The 20,791-nt window shown below is 41.9% G+C and overlaps 1 protein-coding gene across 1 annotated transcript in view; it reads right to left on the bottom strand.

Moving 5' to 3' along the window:
• The window catches only part of LOC121283523 (protein inscuteable homolog), a 281,439-nt gene that overhangs the window by 24,897 nt on the left and 235,751 nt on the right, over positions 1–20,791 (bottom strand). Inside the window, exons 8-10 of the mRNA XM_041198199.1 lie at positions 18,367–18,433; positions 4,831–4,986; positions 4,073–4,149 (exon numbers count right to left, since the gene is read on the bottom strand). Of these exons, the coding sequence (XP_041054133.1) occupies positions 4,073–4,149; positions 4,831–4,986; positions 18,367–18,433 (300 nt within the window). The remainder of the gene's footprint in view (positions 1–4,072; positions 4,150–4,830; positions 4,987–18,366; positions 18,434–20,791) is intronic.

Raw genomic sequence — 20,791 nt, forward strand, 5'->3', positions numbered from 1 at the left:
CCCTTTTGACCTTGCGTGCTAATGCCTCCAGTGCCACATCAAAAAACCTGGGAACCGCTTCTCTTGGCTGTTGCTGCAATTGGGGTATTTCTCCTTGCAGTCACTTCATGCACGGACAGCCAGCAGCAGCTTCCTTGTGACAAATGCAGCTCCCCCTTTATGAGGGGCAGGCTGCCTTTAAGAGGCGTTCGTTCGCTTAAACACATGCGAGCCCTGAGCCCCTGTTGAGCACTAAACCATCCAGCAGCATGATTCACATTTAGAGTAACACCACAACCGTTCAAATGAGGAGGCAGTGCAAAACTTATCTGCTACCTGTCTCAACGGGACCGGGCACAGGCTAATCGTGAATCACGACTCCTGCACCCAAAAATGGAGGCAATCCAATTTTCCTTCCTACAGGTCTTGGGATTAGCTAAATAAAAGTGAAGTTAGATGGTACTGTGTAATCGGTAGGGATTTTAAATATGATTAGCTTTGCTGCTTTCTATATTTGGAAAGAAAACTGTCCTCTAAAAAAAAGTGACATCCAAAATAGACTTCTTACTGTAGCTTCAAAACATCACACATATCCTTCTGCAATTTACATCAAAACACAGGGGGGACAATGGATCAGCATTCACATCGCGCACCATGTTTAATACACAGGCACCCCCGGAAGCTAATGATTCTGCCAGCAGACTGCATTCCAAGAGAAAATTAAAGGACTCTGAAAAAGGCCCCTTGCAGAATCCCAGACTCCCCTGAGCCTCCAGAGCAGCCCTCTGGCTTTATGGCAATAGGGAATACTCTCCGAATCTTACAACTTAATGTTGAGGGCCTGTCGGCCATCAAACGAAACCTCATTGGATGTCTTACCATCCTACACTCCACTGATATTGTTTGCCTACAAGAGACCCATATTGGAACCAAAGAAGCAGGTCGCTATTATATCAAAGACTTTGACCTACTGAACTACTCCCCTCATTACAAAACACAGTCATGCCCCCTATGTCCAGTCTGACAGTGCCAATGCAGCCACCTTGTCATCAAACAGATTCTGTGACACAATTTGGGCTGGTGGTTTCCATATTGCAAATGTGTATAAGCCTCCAAGTGCCAACTGGGAACAGCAAATCCTGCCAATATTGCCTCATCTAGCCACCCGCATGTGAGACTTCACCAGCCACCACTCTGACTGGGAGTAATCAGCACCAGACAGTGATGATGAACAGCTCCTAGAGTGGGCCTCCAGAAATGGCCTCACCCTGATAAACAACCCCCAGTAATAAGGAATGTTCAGCCAGATGGAATCAATAATACTCACCTGACCTGTGCTGGATCAGTTTCCTTGATGGTCACTCCCAACCAGCACTGTCAACACAGGCTATTGCTCATTCACATTGGCATTTGCTTTCCCATCATCAACAGTGCAAAGAAATTGTGATGGAATTTCCGTTAGGCAGATAAGCCAAAATGCAGTGAGACCTTGAACTGCATCATTGCAACCATACCTATTCATAATATATTTGTGGAGGAATCATATAACCGTTTTTGTGGCGCCATTGGCAAAGCTGCTTGCACAGCCATCCCTTATGGCTGTTGACTGGTCTATATCCCATGCCTTGATACAGAGTGTGCAGCACTCCTAAAGGAATATGAATCATCCGGCGACCCTGATATAGCAGACCACCTCATCGAATCTCTCAATGCGCCATTGCACCAGATGGGAGGAAACGACAGCAGGGCTCAATTTCAGTCATTCAAGTCAGAAGTGCTGGAGCCTGATTCGCCACTTTACAGCAGCGCAAAAATCATCTACACTAAATCGCCCATCAGTTACCCCAAACCAAATTGCCAGTTGATAAAAACAAAAAACTGCGGATGCTGGAAATCCAAAACAAAAACAGAATTACCTGGAAAAACTCAGCAGGTCTGGCAGCATCGGCAGAGAAGAAAAGAGTTGATGTTTCGAGTCCTCATGACCCTTCAGCAGAACCAGTTGGCTGCTCCATGTAGTGAGGACACCGTTGGAAAAGAAAATAAAACGCATCACCCAAAATGAACTGAGAAAACAAAACACCAACAACATGCAGAACATGGCAGTCCTGATCCCTTCAACACCACAGAACTGGAGAAAGCATTTAGGTACCTGAAAGCAATGGAATAGGACAACATCGCATCTGAATTCCTGAAACAACTTGCTTCCTGCTTGTGCCTGGCTGACTCAGTTCTACACAAGAATCATCAGCTCAAACTAGCTTCCGAAAGTATGGCTTATGGCAAAATCATTGCTACTCCAAAATCTAGAGAAGATCTCATATTGGCGACTAGCTATCAATCAATTTCTCTACTTTTTGTGTGATTTAAGATTTTCAAGTGTCCCATCCTGCAACGTACATCCCTGGAAGTAGAGACCATCCTTAATGTCAACCAAGTTGGTTTCCAACTTGGTTGACATTAGGATCACAGCACATGATCAAATTCTGGCACTCACCACCTACATTGCAAATGGCTTCCAAAAGAATCTGAAGACAGGCATTGTGCTACTGGACCTCACAGCTGCCTACGATACAGTGTGGCACACTGGCCTGCTCCTAAAGTTGTCCATAGTGCTTCCAGTCTGGGTTGGAACACCTGTTGAAGCACTCCATCACAACAGGTGATTCAAAGTCCTCCTTAGGCAAGGGGGGAGTGCATGGAGAAGATAGGCCAATGCACTACCACAGGGTTTAGTGCTAGCCCCAACCCTGTTCAACATATATACAAATCACCCGTCAACATCGACATCCCACAAGTTCACCTATGCTAATGACATCTTTTGGGCCACCCAAGCTCCATCCTTCTGCACGCTGGACCAGGTCCTTAATGAAGACGTTACAAAGTCAATTGACTACTGCAGCACATGGCATCTCATGCCAAATCCCTCTAAAGCCATAAACAGTGTATCCTACCTCCCTGCCGGTGGCAAAATATAATTGCATATCTACATGGATGGCCAGAGATTAAAGCATGATCCCAACCCAACATAATTGGGAGTGACACTAGACAAGACTCTGTCCTTCTGGGAACATTAGAAGAAAACAGCAGCAAAGGTCAAAATCAGAAACAACCTGCTGACCAAACTTTCTGGACCTATGTGTGGTGCTGCTGCCACAACACTCTGGACCTCAGCACTTGCCCTATCATACTCGGCAGCAGAGTACTGTGCACCTGTCTGGCAAAGGTCATCACACACGTATCTTGTTCACATTCAACTGAATGCAACAATGTGCATCAAAACTGGAACTCTCCGCCCAACACCCTCAACACCCAACCGCCGGCTTCTTGTCCTTGCAAACATCACTCCCCACACATCTGCCGACTGACAAAAACCTACAAGCTGGCTGGAACCATCTGTGCTGCACTTCACTTTTCACGCCTTGAAAATCTGTTCAACACACCTACTGCCCACCTTCAAACTCAGCCTTCCCTTCCTGAGCAAGATCTATCAGCAGACATTCTTTGGATCAAAGAATGTGAAACACAGGAAGTCACTAACAAGTTCCTTGTGACAAACCACATCTGTCGAATGGCAGGCTTTGAACTACCACTGTGCGAGTGGTCCTTGCCAAACAGGCTCAAGACAGGCGAGGACCCCAAGTACAGCCAACCTCCACCACTGGGGCCTCAGCACAAACTCCTTACAGATACAAGCAATGCTGCACATTGCCGACTAGTCCCCTCTACAGACAAAGTGATGGACTACTCACCTTAAACTCAGCAAATGAGGAAGCAATCACATATCTTCAGGGATTTACATTCACTAAATAAAATAATCAAAAAACTTTTTTCATTTATTTCAAGTTTCTGCCCCATGTAAACTCAATATTGTTTGTTAATCCATTAGGAAATTAAACTTAAAGCCAACTAAAGTTTGGGCCACCAATCATATACTGTGAAGAACTAATTCATTAAAATGATATTCCAACAGACCAATAATTTCTCCATTAGAAAGGTTTTGGAAAGTTTGAAATTTTACTGTGGCCCATTAATAGAGAAGCCATCACAAATCATCAAAATAACCAATTGTGTTACTAAAATTATCACTCACCAGACATGCCACTAATACTGAATCACTGTTGTTCCGCTCAGAGGGGGATCGGCAGAGTTCGATCAGACGAGGAATACCTACATACCAGATTAATAGAAAACCATGCGATATTTTAAAACACCATAAGAGCAACAATTAATATATTTCTAATTCCCATGTTCTCTATAAATCTCAAGCCTATGTTTTTGAGCAAGTTTTAAATATTGTAAAACAATTCATACATCTTTTATTTCCCTTCTTTTTCACTCCTGTTTTCAAGATGTTAACTCTTCTTGTGATACATTTCCACAAGTGGTGCCAACTCCACAGCACTTTGCCTAAGTGGCCATTCTTCATTTCTGAGACTGACACTAAGAGTTGACAAATTATTGAATTGTGAAAGGTGATACAACTGAGTCCTATCCCGGGTTCACTCTCTGTCCACATATCGATACTTTCAAGCAAGATTCACAAATTAGTGAGCAGGAACTGGGACCATGACTGAGATCTAGCTTGTCAAAAGTACTTAGACCAACTTTTGGGCCTGAGTGAGATCAGTTGGTTCAGTGCAGGCCAATTTTGATCCTTGGCTCAATGCCATACTGAATATTCATTTACCCATCGGCATGGTGGAGTTGTTGTAGTTTTTCCAATCAATTGGATTTACAGGACTACCTAGCAAAGTATGTCTATTACATAAAACACTATCCAGTGAATTACAAAATGTGTCAACACATTGTAGGAAACATATATTATGTTTCAATGCATGTTGCTCTTACAGTTCAGGCTTGTGGCAATTTGGGTTATGTCCGGCTCTCTGCTTAGACGGGCTAATGTCACTGCAGACTTCTGTAACACTCTTTCCAATGCTGCACCCTCTGCAGAAATTCCAGGTGAGATTTTCTCATGGAGAAATTCCAGCAAAAGCTCCACACCTTAAAATAATACAAACAAAATCTCAAATTTTTAAAATATGTAATAACCCAGTCCAACTTTCTCTCTCTGTAACAACGCAGTCTGAAAGCTAGCATGCAGGTGCAGCAAGCAATTAAGAAGACAAATGGTATATTGGCCTTTATTCCAAAAGGATTTGAGTACAGGTATAAAGAAGTCTTGCTGCAATTGTATAGAGTCTTGGTGAGACTGCAACTTTTGAGTATTGTGTATAGTTTTAATCCCCTTACTTAAGACAGGATATACTTGTCATAGAGGGGGTGCAACAAAGGTTTACCAGACTTATCCCTGGGGTGGCAGGACTGTCCTATGAGGAGCGATTGAGGAGACTGGGCCTACATTCTCTAGAGTTTAGAAGAATGAGAGGTGAGCTCATTGGAACTTACAAAATTCTTACAGGGCAGAATTTTACAACAGCGAGATTTTACGTTCCCGCTGTCATCAATGGGATTTATAACGGCTTGCCACATTTTACGGCCCTGTCCCCGCCAAAACAGGGCCATAAAATTCTACCCACAGGGTTCAACAGGGTAGATGCTGGAAGGATGTTACCTTGGCTGGTGGTGTTTAGAATCAGGGGACACAGCCTCAGAATAAGAAGTAGGCCATTTCTTCACTCAGAGGTGGTGAAACTTTGGAACTCTCTACCCCAGATAGAGAGTGGAGGTTCAGTCATTGAATATATTCAGTACAGAGATTCACATATTTCCAGATATTAAAAATATCAAGGGAGATGGGGATAGTGTGGGAAAATGGTGTTGAGGTGGAAGATTAATCATGATCTACTTGAATGGTGGTGCAGGCTCGACGAGTGAAATGGCCTTCCCCTGCTCATATTTCCTATGTTCCTATATCACTTTTATACATTCTGTAGGCATTACGTCCATCATTCTGGTTTAACTTTGACAAACTTTGATCTACTTTTCATCAGAATTTAAATAATCCTGCTTCACATGCATTATAGCCAACATTGATGCTTCATGCAGTGGTAAAAGGGCACTGTGCTATGAGAATCATCATCATTTTGAGGAGATGTTCAACTGGGGTCCCCTCTACCTAATATGATAGATACTATGAAAAGGGGGCTGTTGCCCCAGTGCCAAAAGATAACATTCCTGCTATTTGTTTTCCTCAGAACTCCCAGCACAAATTGCTGTTAGTGGCATCGCAAGGTCCACTCTGTGACACCTAATGCCATTTGATCCGAATGTCTAGTCGCAAGCATTCAACTCAACATTAACAATGGTGAGACTGGGCAAAGCTGTAGGCCAGATGCACTGTAAATTACTAGTAACATATTGCCATGAATCAGAAATTGCACTCAAGGCAGAAAGATAAAAGGTAGGGTTCAGTGATCACCCACACAGAGTACAGATGACTAACTGAGTGAAGAGTTTGATGAGGGGGGAGTTTTAAGTGTTAATTTTGCTCATAAATTTTGCTCTTAAAATCTAATCCAGTCTGTAATTAGTAGTAACTGGAAAGTACTCTGAATGCAGGCTAAGTTCTTTCTTTCTTGCAGTTTCGACAGGGTAAACTCACTCTCAGTTGAAGGAGCTAAGTGGTTAATTAGCTAACTGGTTGAATCTGGTTACTGTAGCCCCAGTTCAGTTCACAATAAATTCAGGGTCCTTTAGTGCAGCCATGGCAAATGGAGTACAGCTGATTAACTGAGCAAAGACTTAGAGTTTGGTGAGAGGATAGTTGTTTGTTTCCTCTTTCTAACCCCCATACAAATTGGTTCTTGCTCTACTACAGGGAAAGGAGCTAGCTGTTTTGCGATTATCTGGTAAGTTCTATTCTATCCCTAAGGTTTAAAATAGTACACAATTTGATGGTAAAGTTAATAAAATATATAAGAAAGCAACATAAATAAGTGATTAATATGATTAAGTAATGAATATAATTAAGTAATTATTTAAAACACATTAAGGATGGCAGGACAGGTCAAGACTGCAGCATGTGGGAGCTCCTGGATAACATTGTGATCCAGGGCAAACACGTCTGCAGTAAGTGTTTGCAGCTTGAGGAACTTCAGCTCAGAGTCATTGAGCTGGAGTCTGAGCTGCAGACTCTGTGACATGTCAGGGAGGGGGAAAGTTCCCTGGATGCTTTATACTTGGAGGCAGTCACACCACTTAGGACAAGGTTTTCTGATTTGGTCATGTGCCAGGGACAGGATGCGAGTGAGGTGTGATTGCAAGTGAGACAGGTAAGGGGACCCAGAGGGCAGGAGTGTGAGCCTCTGCAATTGTCCAACAGGTTTGAGATTCTCTTAGCTTGTTTGGATGAAAGTGAGGGCTGCAGAGTGGATGTGCAAACTGACCATGGCACCTTGGACAGGAAGCCATCAATGTGGGGGGAGCATAAAGGAATGTGGTGGTAGTAGGGGACATTGTAGTGAGGGGGATTGACGCTGTTCTCTGTAGCAAAGAGCGAGAGTCCAGATGGCTTTGTTGCCTGCCTGCTGCCAGGATTCAGGACATCTGCTCAGGGCTGGAGAGGAATTTGCAGTGGGAGGGGGAGGACCAGTGGTCATGGTCCATGTAGGTACAACGACATAGGCAGGATGAAGAAGGAGGCTCTGCATAGTCAGTATGAGGAGTTAGGCACCAAATTAATAAGCTAAACCTCAAAGGTAGTAATTTTTGGATTATTACCTGAGCCACGTCCAAATTGGCATAGGACAAATAAGATTAGAGAAATGAATGCATGGCACCAAGACTGGTGTGAGAGAAGTGGGTTCCAGTTTGTGGGGCACTGGCATCAGTATTGGGGAAAGTGGGACCTGTATTGTTCAGATGATTTACATTTAAACTGTTCTGGGGCTGGTGCCCTCATGAGCCACCTAACTAGAAATGGAGAAGGTTTTAAACTGAATAGTGCGGGGAAGGGATCAAATTTGGGAAGGTGTGGTAAACAAAGAGTAGAGACAAGGCAAGTGAGACAGGTATAAATATGGGAAATGATAGCAGACTGTGACAGGAAGGGACCGATACAAACCTAAGAGTCAATCAGCAGATAAGGCTAGACGCTACAAAAATAACAAAAGGACAAAACTAAAGGCGCTGTATCTAAATGTACGTAGCATTCGAAACAAAACAGATGAACTGATAGCACAAATAGAAAAAAATAAGTATAATCTGATGGCCATTACAGAGACAAGGCTACAGGATGAGATAGATTGGAACCTGAATATTGAAGGGTATGTGACATTTAGGAAAGACAGGAAATGAGGAAAAGGTGGAGGGGTGGCTCTGTCAATTAATGATGGTATTAGCACATTAGAGACGGTTGACCTAAGTTCAGGAAACCAAGATGTAGAAGTGGTTTGGATTGAAATGAAGAATGATAAAGGCAAGAAGTTACTTGTGGGAGTGCTGTTCAGGTCCCTAATTGTAACTACACAGAAGGACAGAGTATAAGAGAAGAGATAATGGGAGCTTGCCAGAAAGGTACAGCAATAATCATGGGTGATTTTAATCTACTAGTCCAAGACTAGTATTTTAAACTTAAATAAGGACAATTATGAGGGCATGAAAGCAGATCTAGCTAAAGTGAGCTAGTAAATGAGATTAAGGGATATGTCACTAGATGTTCAGTGGGAGACATTTAAAGGGATATCTCAGAATACACAGAATATTTACATTCCAATGTGAAAAATTCCAAGGGGAGGGCCCACCATCCGTGGTTAACTAAAAATGTTAAAAGTAGTATCAACTTAAAGAAAAAGTATATAAAGGCGAGTGGCAGCTCAGGAGATTGGAAAGAATATGCATGAATCACAAAGTTAGTATGCAGGTACAGCAGGTAATTAGAAAAGCTAATAGAACGTTATAATTTACTGTGAGGGGAATTAGTTACAAAAGTAGGGAGGTTATGCTTCAGTTGTACAGGACATTGGAGAGACAACATCTAGAGTATTGTGTACAGTACTGGTCTCCTCATTAAAAGAAAAATGTAAATGCGTTAGAAGTAGTCCCAGAGGAGGTTTACTAGACTAATACCAGGAATGGGTGGGCTGTCTTATGAGGAAAGGCTGGGCTGGTTAGGCTTGTATCCACTGGAATTTAGACGAGTAAGAGATGGCAATTGAAACCTTTTAAGATGCTGAGGGGTCTTGACAGGGTGCATGTGGAGAGGATGTTTCCTCTTGTGGGAGAATCTAGAACTAGGGGTCACTGTTTAAAAATAAAGGGTCACTCACTTAACACAGAGATGAGGACAAATGTTTTCTGAGTTGAGTTTTTGAATCTCTCTTCCTCAAAAGGTGGTGGAAGTAGAGTTGTTGAATATTTTTAAGGCACAGCTAGATATATTCTTGATCAACAAGGGGGTGAAGGTTTATCAGTGGTAGACAGGAATGTGGGGTTGAGGTTACATTCAAATCAGCCATGATCTTATTGAATGACGAAGCAGGCCCGAGGGGCTGAGCGGCCTATTCCTGTTCCTAACTCGTATGTATGTACATATTCAGTCTCATTTAACAACTTATGGAAGCATATTCTACTTTTGTATCAATCTGTGTAAAATAAAAAGTAGAAATGAAGATAGAAAGATTTGCATTAATGTAATGTCTTTCACAACCTCAGGATATTCCTAAACACTTCCACAGACAATAAAGTAATTTTGAAGTGTAGTCACTGTTCTTATGTAAGAAAGTAAAAGGTAGGCAGGTATATTAAGGTATAAATTAGGACAGTTATTAAACTGTTAAAATTTCTATAAGCAGCCAGTTTTAACACAAATGGGTTATGCACAACATATACATCAAATACAGTATGTTTGTATGATATTCCTCTCAACTATTTATTCAAGGATTAGCCTTTTTTAAATGAATAGGTTAATGGATTAATGGGAATAGTTAATAATTGGCAGTATTATATAGTATTATACAGAGCAATTTTGAACCTAGAGAAGGTAATGTCTTATTTCATGTCCATATTCTTGTGAGTAGTTCTTCTGTGTCTGATGAAGTTCAGACTTCAAGAAATCAAAAAGCACCCAGAACCCTCTACAGCTTGCCTGAGGCACAAATATAGTTATGATATTCACAGATGTGGACATATCTGATCTGTGGTTGGGAAAAAAAGAAATTTGCGAAGTAGCTTCTGGAGACCATTTGCTAAAGTTACTGGCATAGAAGAGAAATAAAATTTTGAACAATAAGAGATAAAAGAGGAATTGTGAAAAGGAAAAAAATTGAACAAAGAGGGAAGAAAGCTATAAAAATCCAGAAATGCATAGCGTGTCCAACAGTGTATCAAAAGAGGAAAACGACAGGTTAATGTTTCAAGTACAGGTCCTTCTTTAGGATTCTGGAGGAAAATGAGAAAAGTACACAGAGGGAAAGATCTTATAGGTAGGAGTTGAGGAGGAGCAACAGGGGCAAAAAGCATGGGAAGTAACGAACAGCCAAAGCAGAGATACCAGAAAAATGACTGCAGGTCAAAAATGGGCCTTGGCACTGAAAGAACGAGACTAAGAATTACTGAGAATAACAAGTGTTGAGTTGTAGCATTGAAAATTATGTTTGAGCACGGAAAATTATTTTTAGAGAACAGGTGAAGAGGTTGACAGAATGCAATGGATAATTGTCAATGTTCAGCCCAACTGCTGAAGGAAAGAAATTGTCCTTGATAGTGAAGTGATTCTGAAATTAAGGCTGCCTTGGCCTTACTCAGCATCTACCCGGCTATGAAAAATTGCCTAGGAATGTTCTGTCCACAAAGCAGGACAAATCCAACACGGACAATTACCACCCCATCAGTCTACTCTCGATCATTAGTAAAGTGATGGAAGGGGTAATCAACAGTGCTATCACGCAGCACTTGCTTAGCAATAACCTGCTCACTGACGTTCAGTTTGGGTTCTGACAGGGTCACTCAGCTTCTGACCTCATTACAGCCTTGACTCAAACATGGAAAAAAGAGCTGAACTCCAGGTGAGGTGAGAGTGACTGCCCTTGACATCAAGGCTGCATTTGACCGAGTGTGGCATCAAGGAGCCTGAGCAAAACTGGAGTCAATGGGAATCAGAGGGAAAGCTCTCTGCTGGTGGGAGTCATACCTAGCACAAAGGAAGATGGTTGTGGTCGTTGGAGGTCAATCATCTCCGCTCCAGGGCAACACTGCAGGAGTTCTTCAGGGTAGTGTCCTTGGCCCAGCCATCTTAGCTGCTTCATCAATGACCTTCCTTCCATCATATGGTCAGAAGTGTGGATGTTTGCTGATTTGCAAATGGTGCTGATCATTGCGCACTCCTCTGATACTGAAGCGGTCTATTACTAAATGTAGCAAGACCTGGACAATATCTAGGCTTGGGTTGACAAGTGGCAAGTAACATTTGTGCCACACAAATGCCAGGCAATGACTATCTCCAACAAGACAGAATCTAAAAATTGCCCTTTGACACTTATTGGCATTACCATCACTGAATCCCCCACTATCAACATGCTGGGGGTTACCATTGACCACAAACTGAATTGGACTAGCCATATAAATACTGTGGCTACAAGAGCAGGTCAGAGGCTAGGAATTCTGTGGCGAGTAACTCATCCCCTGACTCCCCAAAACCTGTCCACCATCTACAATGCACAAGTCACAAGTGTGATGGAATACTCTCCACTTGCCTGGTAGGTACAGCTACAACAACACTCAAAAAGCTTGACACCATCCAGGACAAAGCAACCCGATTGATTTTTCCTCATACAGAAATATTCACTCCCTTGACCACTGAAGCACAGTGGCAGCAGTGTGTACGAGGTGCACTGCAGGAACTCACCAATGCTCCCTAAACAGCACCTTCCAAACCCACGACCACTACAATCTAGAAGGACAAGGGCAGCAGATGCAGAGTAACACCATCAGCTGGAAGGTTCCCTCCCAGCCACTCACCATCCTGACTTGGAAATATATCACTGTTCCTTCACTGTCGCTGGGTCAAAATACTGGAACTCCCTTCCTAACAGCACTGTGGATGTATCTACACCATGTGGACTGCAGTGGTTCAAAAAGGCAGCTCACCATCACCTTCTCAAGGGCAGTCAGGGATGGGCAATAAATGCTGGCCTAGCCAGCGCTGCCCAAATCCCATCAATGAATTGGAAAAAAAAGGATAAAATGCTTGAATGACAGGTGATACATTTTAGTTTAATCTCAAGCCTTGAAGAAGGAAGGTAAATAACCAGTTTTGGCTTAACAACTTTATGCAAAGGGGAGTGGTCAGGCTGTTTAAAGAGACATAATGAGACATAAGAAGTCAGATAATGTGGAAGAATTTAAGGTTGAATTGATATTTGAAACTATTAAATGGATGGTTTTTGGGGTTGGCTTGATGCACTGCGGAAACTTTTTCAGTCTTGTACTTTTCTGTTCCCACGACCCTGCTAATTATAAAAGAACACATTGATTTGAGTGAAATCAAGGCCCTTTTACAACCAGCTATGGAACTCAAGGGGTGTTCAAGCCAATAACAATACTGGAGGGGTTTTTGGATTAGTAGAGGTTTTGAAAGTCACGGGCATGTTCTTCCATCTCCACTGCCATTTCCTTGTTGAGAAAATATTTGCAACAACAATTCTATTTCATTTTTTTCAGGGGAGAAAGGGAGAACTGAGCATAAGCAGGCACTGAAACACAAATAATAGAAATTCAAAGAGGCACTTCTGTACTCGTGGTATTTGCAAGAGAAGAACTGACTGTAACAACCACCCAGAAAATGTTACGGAACAACAGTGGCTTTATGTGGAAAGGTCAGGCAAAACAAATTCATTGCACATAAGAAATGACTAGATGTCATGCATGCAAGTGAAACCGGGTGTATACTGAGGCAAACGTAATCTGACAGAGAACAGGCACTTTCATCTAATAACATGTATTTTTAGACACAATCTAATTCACCTTATTTTATGTTAGAAAAAAGACTCTGCAATGGCTGCATTTATTTCATGTATGAATGTTATAATTTTATTTTTCAAAAATAAATGGATATTTAATTCATAAGAATTTAATCCATTTTAAATCCTTTTGATCAGAAGCAATTACATAATGGATTTTTTCAGTCACTGCTGTTAGTTCATTAACATTTGATTCAAAGCTTCTTGCCCCTGCTCTGCTCTGGTGATGTTTATTGGCTCTTTGTCACCACCATTAGGTTGTTGCTGTTACTACCTCAGTGGCTAAATTTGAGTAACAGTTTCTCTTTTCACAATTCAATTTGTTACCATTCATGCAATCAACAGGTAGTAAATGTGACTGTTAAAATGTCACACAATTTACAATAATTTTCAGTAAAAAGAATTATGGGCACATGCATTACACTGCACCAGTGCAAATATTTTCTGTGTAAAAGAAAGCTCTAGTGACATTAGGATTAGAAGAAAGGCAAGGGTGTGAGTGATTAAAGGCAAACCATTATCATTAATTTGACATGTTAAGATATTAGATGCAGAGCCATTGCTATGAAACTTTTGCTATTTTTACATCATTCTAGCTGGCTGACAAAATACTTCTACCAGCAAGATCTAACCACAAGTTTGAGTTCAACATCTGGCCTTTTATTACCCAGTACCAGGGAAGGTGTATGTATTTCTTCAATGAACCTATAGCCCTGTTATATCAACGAATGCAGTATCAGCATTGCTTGTATTTAAAAGATTATCAGCATTGCTTGTAGAAGAATGTGCCCAATTATACTGGTCACCTACATCACTGTGAAAGGGGGACAATGCCAGAGCTTTTTGCATCTGTGCTCAAGTGCCTGGAATATAATTTAGCAAATCACTGTTCATGATTGCTTTTTAATTTATTGATCAGCTTGATGATCAGTTCTCTTCAATTGTGTCAATAAAGGCAATCAAGGAAGTTGGCAATGAAGAGAATAAGTTCGGAGGTTGGAGAATCACAGAATCTTAATGACACACAAGAAGGCCATTTGGCCCATCATATCTGCACTGGCTCTCCAAATGAGCATCATGATCTACTGCCATTGCATTGCCCTGCCCTTTCCCCGTTCCCCTGCACATTGTTTCTATTCAAATAATCATCTAATGCCCTCTTGAATGCCTCGATTGAATCTGCCTGCACCACACTTCCAGGCGGTGCATTTCAAACCCAAACCATTCATTGTGTGAAAAAGTTTTTTCTCATGTCACATTTGCTTCTTTTGCAAATCACTTTAAATCAGTGTCCTCTCGTTCTTGATCCTTTTATGAGTGAGAACAGCTTCTCCCTATCTACTCTGTCCAGCCCTCTCATGATTTTGAACATCTCTATCAAATTTCCTCTTAACCTTCTAATCTCCAAGGAGAACAGTCCCAACCTCTCCAATCTATCCTCATAGCTGAAGTTTCTCATTCCTGGAATCTTTCCTATAAACCTCTTCAGCACTCTCTCCAATATGTTCACATCCTTCCTATAATGTGGGTTGAATGTCTTATATAAATTCACCATAACCTCTTTGCTCTTGTACTCTATGTCCCTATTAACAAAGCCCAGGATGCTATATGCTTTATTAACTAGTCTCTCCACCTGTCCTGCCACCTTCAATGATCTATACACCTATACGTCCAGGTCTTTCTGCTCCTGCACCCCATTCAAAATTTCATCCCTTATTTTATATTGTCTGTCCATATTCTTCCTATCAAAATGCATCACCTCACACTTCTCCACATTGAACTTCATCTGCCACCTATCTGTCCACTCCACATACTTGTCTACGTCCTCTTGTAGTTCTACATTGTCTTCCTCGCAGTTTACAACACTCCCAAGCCTCATATCATCCGCAAACTTTGAAATTGTCCCCTGAACACCAAGATCTAGATCGTTACTATATATCGGGGAAAAGCAAGGGTTCCAATACCAACCCCTCGGGTACTCCACTACAAATCTTCCTCCAGCCCGAAAAATATCCATTGGCCATTACTCTCTACTTCCTATTTTTCAGCCAATTTTGTATCCGAATAAAAAACTATCAGATATTAAACCTTTTTTTTTGCATCTTGCCCAGGGGAATTAAAAAAACCTCCACAGACATGACAGCAATCAAAAGTCATGTCTTAAATAGACTTGGTCTTGACAGAAAGTCAAGTGGTGTTGAGGGAGATGATGTGTCCCAGCCAGGGCGGTCCCGAGTGGGGTTCGGGGCCCAGGGAAATTCACACTGTTTGGGCCTCCCATAACATTTTTAGACAAGTTTCCTCTGATGGCTGGACCGCTGAGTGTGTGTGTGAAAAGAAGCACCAGCAGCATCCCAGCTACCGAACACTCGGTTACAAGCACTTACAGCACTATTGACTGTGATAACTGTGTCACACTTAAAACTACTCCTTGTTGACTCTCCTTTTGTTAAGGAGAAATCCACAGGTCAGGATATTGAGATCGGCGAGCGGAGGGGGGGGGCCTGCTCGCCAACGCGTAAAATGACGCGGGATGACGTCGGGCAGAACTCCTGATGTCACCCCGCGTCATTTCAATTTTCAGGTTGGTGGGGGCACAACCGAATCAGCTGTGCGCCCATTGACATGTCAACAGTCAAAAGAGGCCATTTAAGAACAAATTCAAGTAGTTAACGGACCTGCCCACCCAACCTTAAGGTTGGCGGGCAGGCCGGGAACCCTGGCGGGCTTGAGAAGAAGCATGAAACCTCACCCAGGGCGGGATGAGGTTTCATGAAGGTTTTTAAAAATTTAGTAAAAGTTTGAATAAAAGTGATGGACATGTCTCAGCTCATGTGACAGTGTCATGGGACATGTCAGGGAATTTTTATTTTTGTCCATTGACCATTTTTAAATTTGACACCGATTTTCTTGAGGCAGCGCTTAGCCTCAGGGAGATGAGTGCACTCTTACGTGCACTCCTGGCTTAGGGATCCCTCCCCCACCGCCCGCACAGGGAGCGCATAGCGCTTCCTGGCAGACGTCATGCTAGGTGGGCCTTAATTGGCCCGCCCACGTAAAATGGCGGCGCGCATCCGATCGGGGGTGCGCCTGCATGCGCCCACTCCCGAATCTCCCCCCCCTAACGGGTGGAAAATTCTTCCCGTGATCTCTATGGGATTCCATTATAATGTTCTTACCAACACATTCCACATCCCAACTGGAGACAACTTCAAGGCCAGAATTTTCCAGCCCCTCATGCCGGTGGTACCTTCCAGATCCGCCGATGTGGACGGGGATTTCAATGGCTCACTGGCCCCTGCCGCAGTTGGGTGGGGGTGGGGGGGAAGGGGTTGGAAAATTCCAGCCCAAACGTCAAAGTGAGGATATTCACTGCATTCAAAAATTTTTTTTAATTACAAACACGATGCAATAAGTAATTCGGCTTAAAAAAAAATGGCTGCCTATCTTCCAACGTTAAGCAAATGTTAGTTGCCAATGCTCACTGAAGGAAAAATGAAATAAGAAGCAGAGAGTTTCAGTTGCCCGGGACCAAAAATAAACCCAGCTAATGAGTGACTTACCTTGCAGGTTGGATGCTATGCGCTATGTGCTGGGTTTAAAGACGTTAACTCGTTCAGAATAGTTCATCCTGTCCCTCTGCAGTGAATGAGAGCTGGAATAAAATCCGCTCTGCCGCTGCTGCCGAGGTCAACGCTGCCATCTCCAAGGCTGAGGGATGATGCTGAGCCTGCACCGCACTCTCAGCAGGAATTCATCTCAGTTCATATGGTTTTAATCTACTTTCTCTTCTGCCCTTTTTGAGTTTTGGAGAGGGGGATACCTGCTTCATTTATTCGCTTATATCCACCAGTAAACACTCAATTTGAGTTTAGGGTGCGAGAGACAGTGAATCAGCCGGTATGTACAACAGGCTGTATTACATCTGATGCCACGATGTTGAAGTACAGGGGCCCCCACAAAGCGCAGGACCTGGGACAGTCGCCCCGATTCACCATGCCCTAGGGACAGCTCTAGCCTCAGCTTCCAGGAGTGGGCCGCATAAAAGGAAGGGATAAAGCCTGGAATGAGTGCAAAGAAAGGAGGTTTTTTAAAAATTGTTGTTGTTACCATCATGAAAGAGTTGCAGGAGATCTGCATAATACTCCACCCATCAGCAGGAAGGTGCCTTCTGGCAGGTGGGTATCAGACATGCCCATAATGGAATAAGGACCCATTGGTTCCATGCAATAAGGTATCCTACCGCTGGCACTGCAAATTCTGCCGGATCAATGCTGGGGCAGGGGCATCAGCATGCACAATCACACTGGAACTGAATTCAGTCATTGCCCTACAACAGAGGATGTTCAATCGGAACAAAATTGATTGGTGAGTGTAGAATGGTGCAAAAGATATTGAGTGGAGCAAGTTATTAACATGAAAAAGGGGAAGAGAAAGGAGTTCCAATTAAACCCCTCATGGAAAGACCAATTTGTCAGAGAATTTGTTAACCATGACCGTAACTTTGGTGAAATGTCATACAGTGATAATATTTACAACTGCAAAATGCCAGAGCCTGTCAAAGATTTTAGAGGTGTTGAAGGCAATAATAGATGAGTCACCAAAATTTTTAAGATCACAGGCCCAGGCAGGAAACAAAGGATTTGGGTTATTGATAATTACTTGAATTAGATTGGGGTTGAAAGTGATATATTCGAGGACTCAATATTGATCTTGCTATATATAATGATTTGGGCTTGGATACAGTGGGGTATAATATTGATATTTGGGATAGAATGGAAATCGCCTCAAAAACTACTACTTGCCTCAAAAGGCATTTTTGATAGGTCAACATTTCCTAAGTGCTTTCGTTTTTTTGGACTGTGCAATATAAGGAACAAAAACATTAACGTGTTTACATAAAATTCCTCTACCCACCTTAGTAAAAACAACAGATGAAAGAATTTCTAAGAAACACATTAATTACTGACTTCACAGAGCTTGATTTCAATCTGCAAATCTCTCAATATCTCCTCTCCTAGGAAATTGGTCAGTAGCATAAAATGGGCTGATAATAAATTGGCATCCTGTTTTACATTGCACCTGTTTACCTATTCCATTGAAGCGCACTGTTGACGATGATCAATTTCATCCCTATTTAATTGTCTTATGAACCCATTCACATTGTTTTCATCATTCCCAGGTGTTTTCTTCCTTAAGTCTATTGTGCTTTGAATTAAAACATTCTGCCTAATCTCCATTCTTATTGCCAATTGTCAACTAGTAATTTATTTTGAAAGGAAATCCATATTACTCGAAACTTATTACTGTATCTAGATGCATACAGTTAACGTGTTTAATCCATCATTCTGGTAGGCCTATGAATTGACCACAAAATGCAATGTATAAATGTACAGTTGAACCTGTATATTATAAGTATACTGGTGTCACACTTTAAAACAGAGAAAGTGAAGCAAATGCTTACCATTTTCCTGTATCATCTCAGAAGCACATTGGTCTAATACAGCCATATTTGCCAGTATTGTCACTACCTGTATTGGGTGCAGTACATAAACAAACATCACAATTTGTGCAATTCACAAGATTTGTACAGTAATACCTGACACAACTTTAACATTCTCAGGCTGCAATTTTCCTTCCAGCTTTCCTCCCCTTTTGTCCTAAAAGTGATGCTACCTGGTGCCTTGGCCAATGTTTATCCCTCAACCAACAATGGCAACAAGGTATTATGAGGTTGTGTTTTTGGGACCTTGCTGTGCACAATCTGGCTGCTGTGTTTCTCTATATTATAATAGTCATTATATTTTACAATAACAGTAACAACTTGTATTTATATTACACCTTTAACATTATAAAAAGTCCCAAGGCACTTCACAGAGGCATTAAAATAAAATACACCACCGAGCTGGATGATGTGATACTAGTGTATGTGGCCAAAAGCTTGGTCAAAAGTAGGTTTTAAAATGCTCTTAAAGAAGGAAAGTGAGGTAGAGAGGCAGAGAGATCTAGGAGGGAACTCCAAACCTTATGGCCTAGAGAACTGAAAGCACTTCCAATAATAATTAAAATCAGGGATGCACAAGAGGCCAGAATTAGGGGAGCACAGATATCTGAGGGTTGTAAGGCTGGAGGGGATTACAGAGATAGGGAGGAGGAAGGACATGGAGAGATTTGAAAACAAGGATGAGAATTTTAAAATCAAAGGGTTGCTTAACTGGGAGCCAGTGTAGGTCAGAGCACAGGGGTGATGGTGAAGGGAATTTGGTGTGACTACGACATGGGCAACAGAGTTTTGGATGACCTCAAGTTTACTTACAATGTGGGAGACCAGCCAGGAGTGCGTTATATAGTCAAGTCTAGAGGTGACAATGGCATGGATGAGGGTTTCAATGGCAGCTGCCTCTCCGGGTGGAATTTTACGACAGCGGGATTTTACAGTCCCACCGAAGTCAATAAAGTTTAGAACGGCTCGCCGCATTTTACAGTCCCATTCCTGCTATGACAGGGCTGTAAAATTCCGGCCAGGGTAAAATTGTGCAATGTCATGGAGTGCAAATAGGTAGTGTTAGTGATGGTATGGATGTGTGGTCGGAAGCTCACCGAGGAGTCAAATATCACACAGAGGTTGAGAACCATCTGGTGTAAATTGCTAATGGAGGCTGTAACACGATTAGAAGGTAACATGATGAAAGAATAAAACACTGCATTGGGTGCTAAAATTTGCACTTTAGTGGGCTAGACACAGTATGAGTGGAATTGCTGGATAATCTCATTACAATCTTAATCTCAAATTTAGATGACTGCCCTTCAATTCCAAGTGGCAATTGATCCTCTCCTACTCCCAGTGACCTACATCTCAGAAGGCTAAGATTAGCTCATGAAATTGTCCACTGTTTATCTTAATATTAATCCTAAATGACTGCACAAGCTCTCGATTAGGACTTGTGGCCTTTGAAATTCAGTCAAAGTGTATCAATGCTTAAATTCCCTTCTTCAGATTAAATAACATAAAGTAAATTCTCAATTTTTCAAAAAGCAGGAAAGTAATAGAATTTAACTGCGGTAACTGAGTAATTAGTAAGGGTTAGAATGTTTGCCTCAGTTGACGTTGCCTGTGAGTTGGAAAGTTGTAGACTTAAGATCTGGTTTCAGCACATATTCTAGGCTGACATGGTAGCTTCATGCTCAGGGAGCAGTACATTGCTGGAGTGCATTACATTGTCAGAGTGAAATGTTAAACTGAGACTCTGTCCAAGTGATTGTTCAAGATCTTTCATCACTATTTGAAAAAGGATAACAAGTTCTCTTATTGTCCTGGCAAATTGCCCTTTCCTTCCCAAAAATAGATTAACTGTCATTTGTCTTACATTTTTGGGGATCTCTATTTATGCTTGGCATGAATACTTACATAACAAGCACTGCACTTCAAAGTACAATAAAGTATTGTCTCTGAAGTGCCATGAGACAATTCCGAAAGGCAACAAGCCACACCAAAAAAAGTCTTTCCTTAAAATTCCAGCAATATTTAGTTAAAACAATAAGATACCTGTAGAACAGTGGTGTGTTATAGTTCTCTCTTTTATTCTGGCTCCTGTCCCCATTGCTGGATCCAGTAAAACCTCACAAAGTTACACCAACATTGTCTTCATTAAACTGTAGTCTTGCATAAGTGCAGATTAGCACCTCATGAACAACCTCTAATGCTTCAAATCAGTGGAGGAGGTGAGTGCTAACCTCCAGCATAAATTCAAATCATTTGACCACCTTTGTTAAAATAACAAGGCAACAAAAGACAACTTTAAGCATATGGAGATAAAGGAAGATGAAACTGGCATTGCAACTGTTGATTTGTAATACTGAGGAAAGAAGTTTTACTTGTGTTATTTTCT

This window comes from Carcharodon carcharias, chromosome 10 (genome assembly GCF_017639515.1).
Source record: "Carcharodon carcharias isolate sCarCar2 chromosome 10, sCarCar2.pri, whole genome shotgun sequence".
NCBI lineage: Eukaryota > Metazoa > Chordata > Chondrichthyes > Lamniformes > Lamnidae > Carcharodon > Carcharodon carcharias.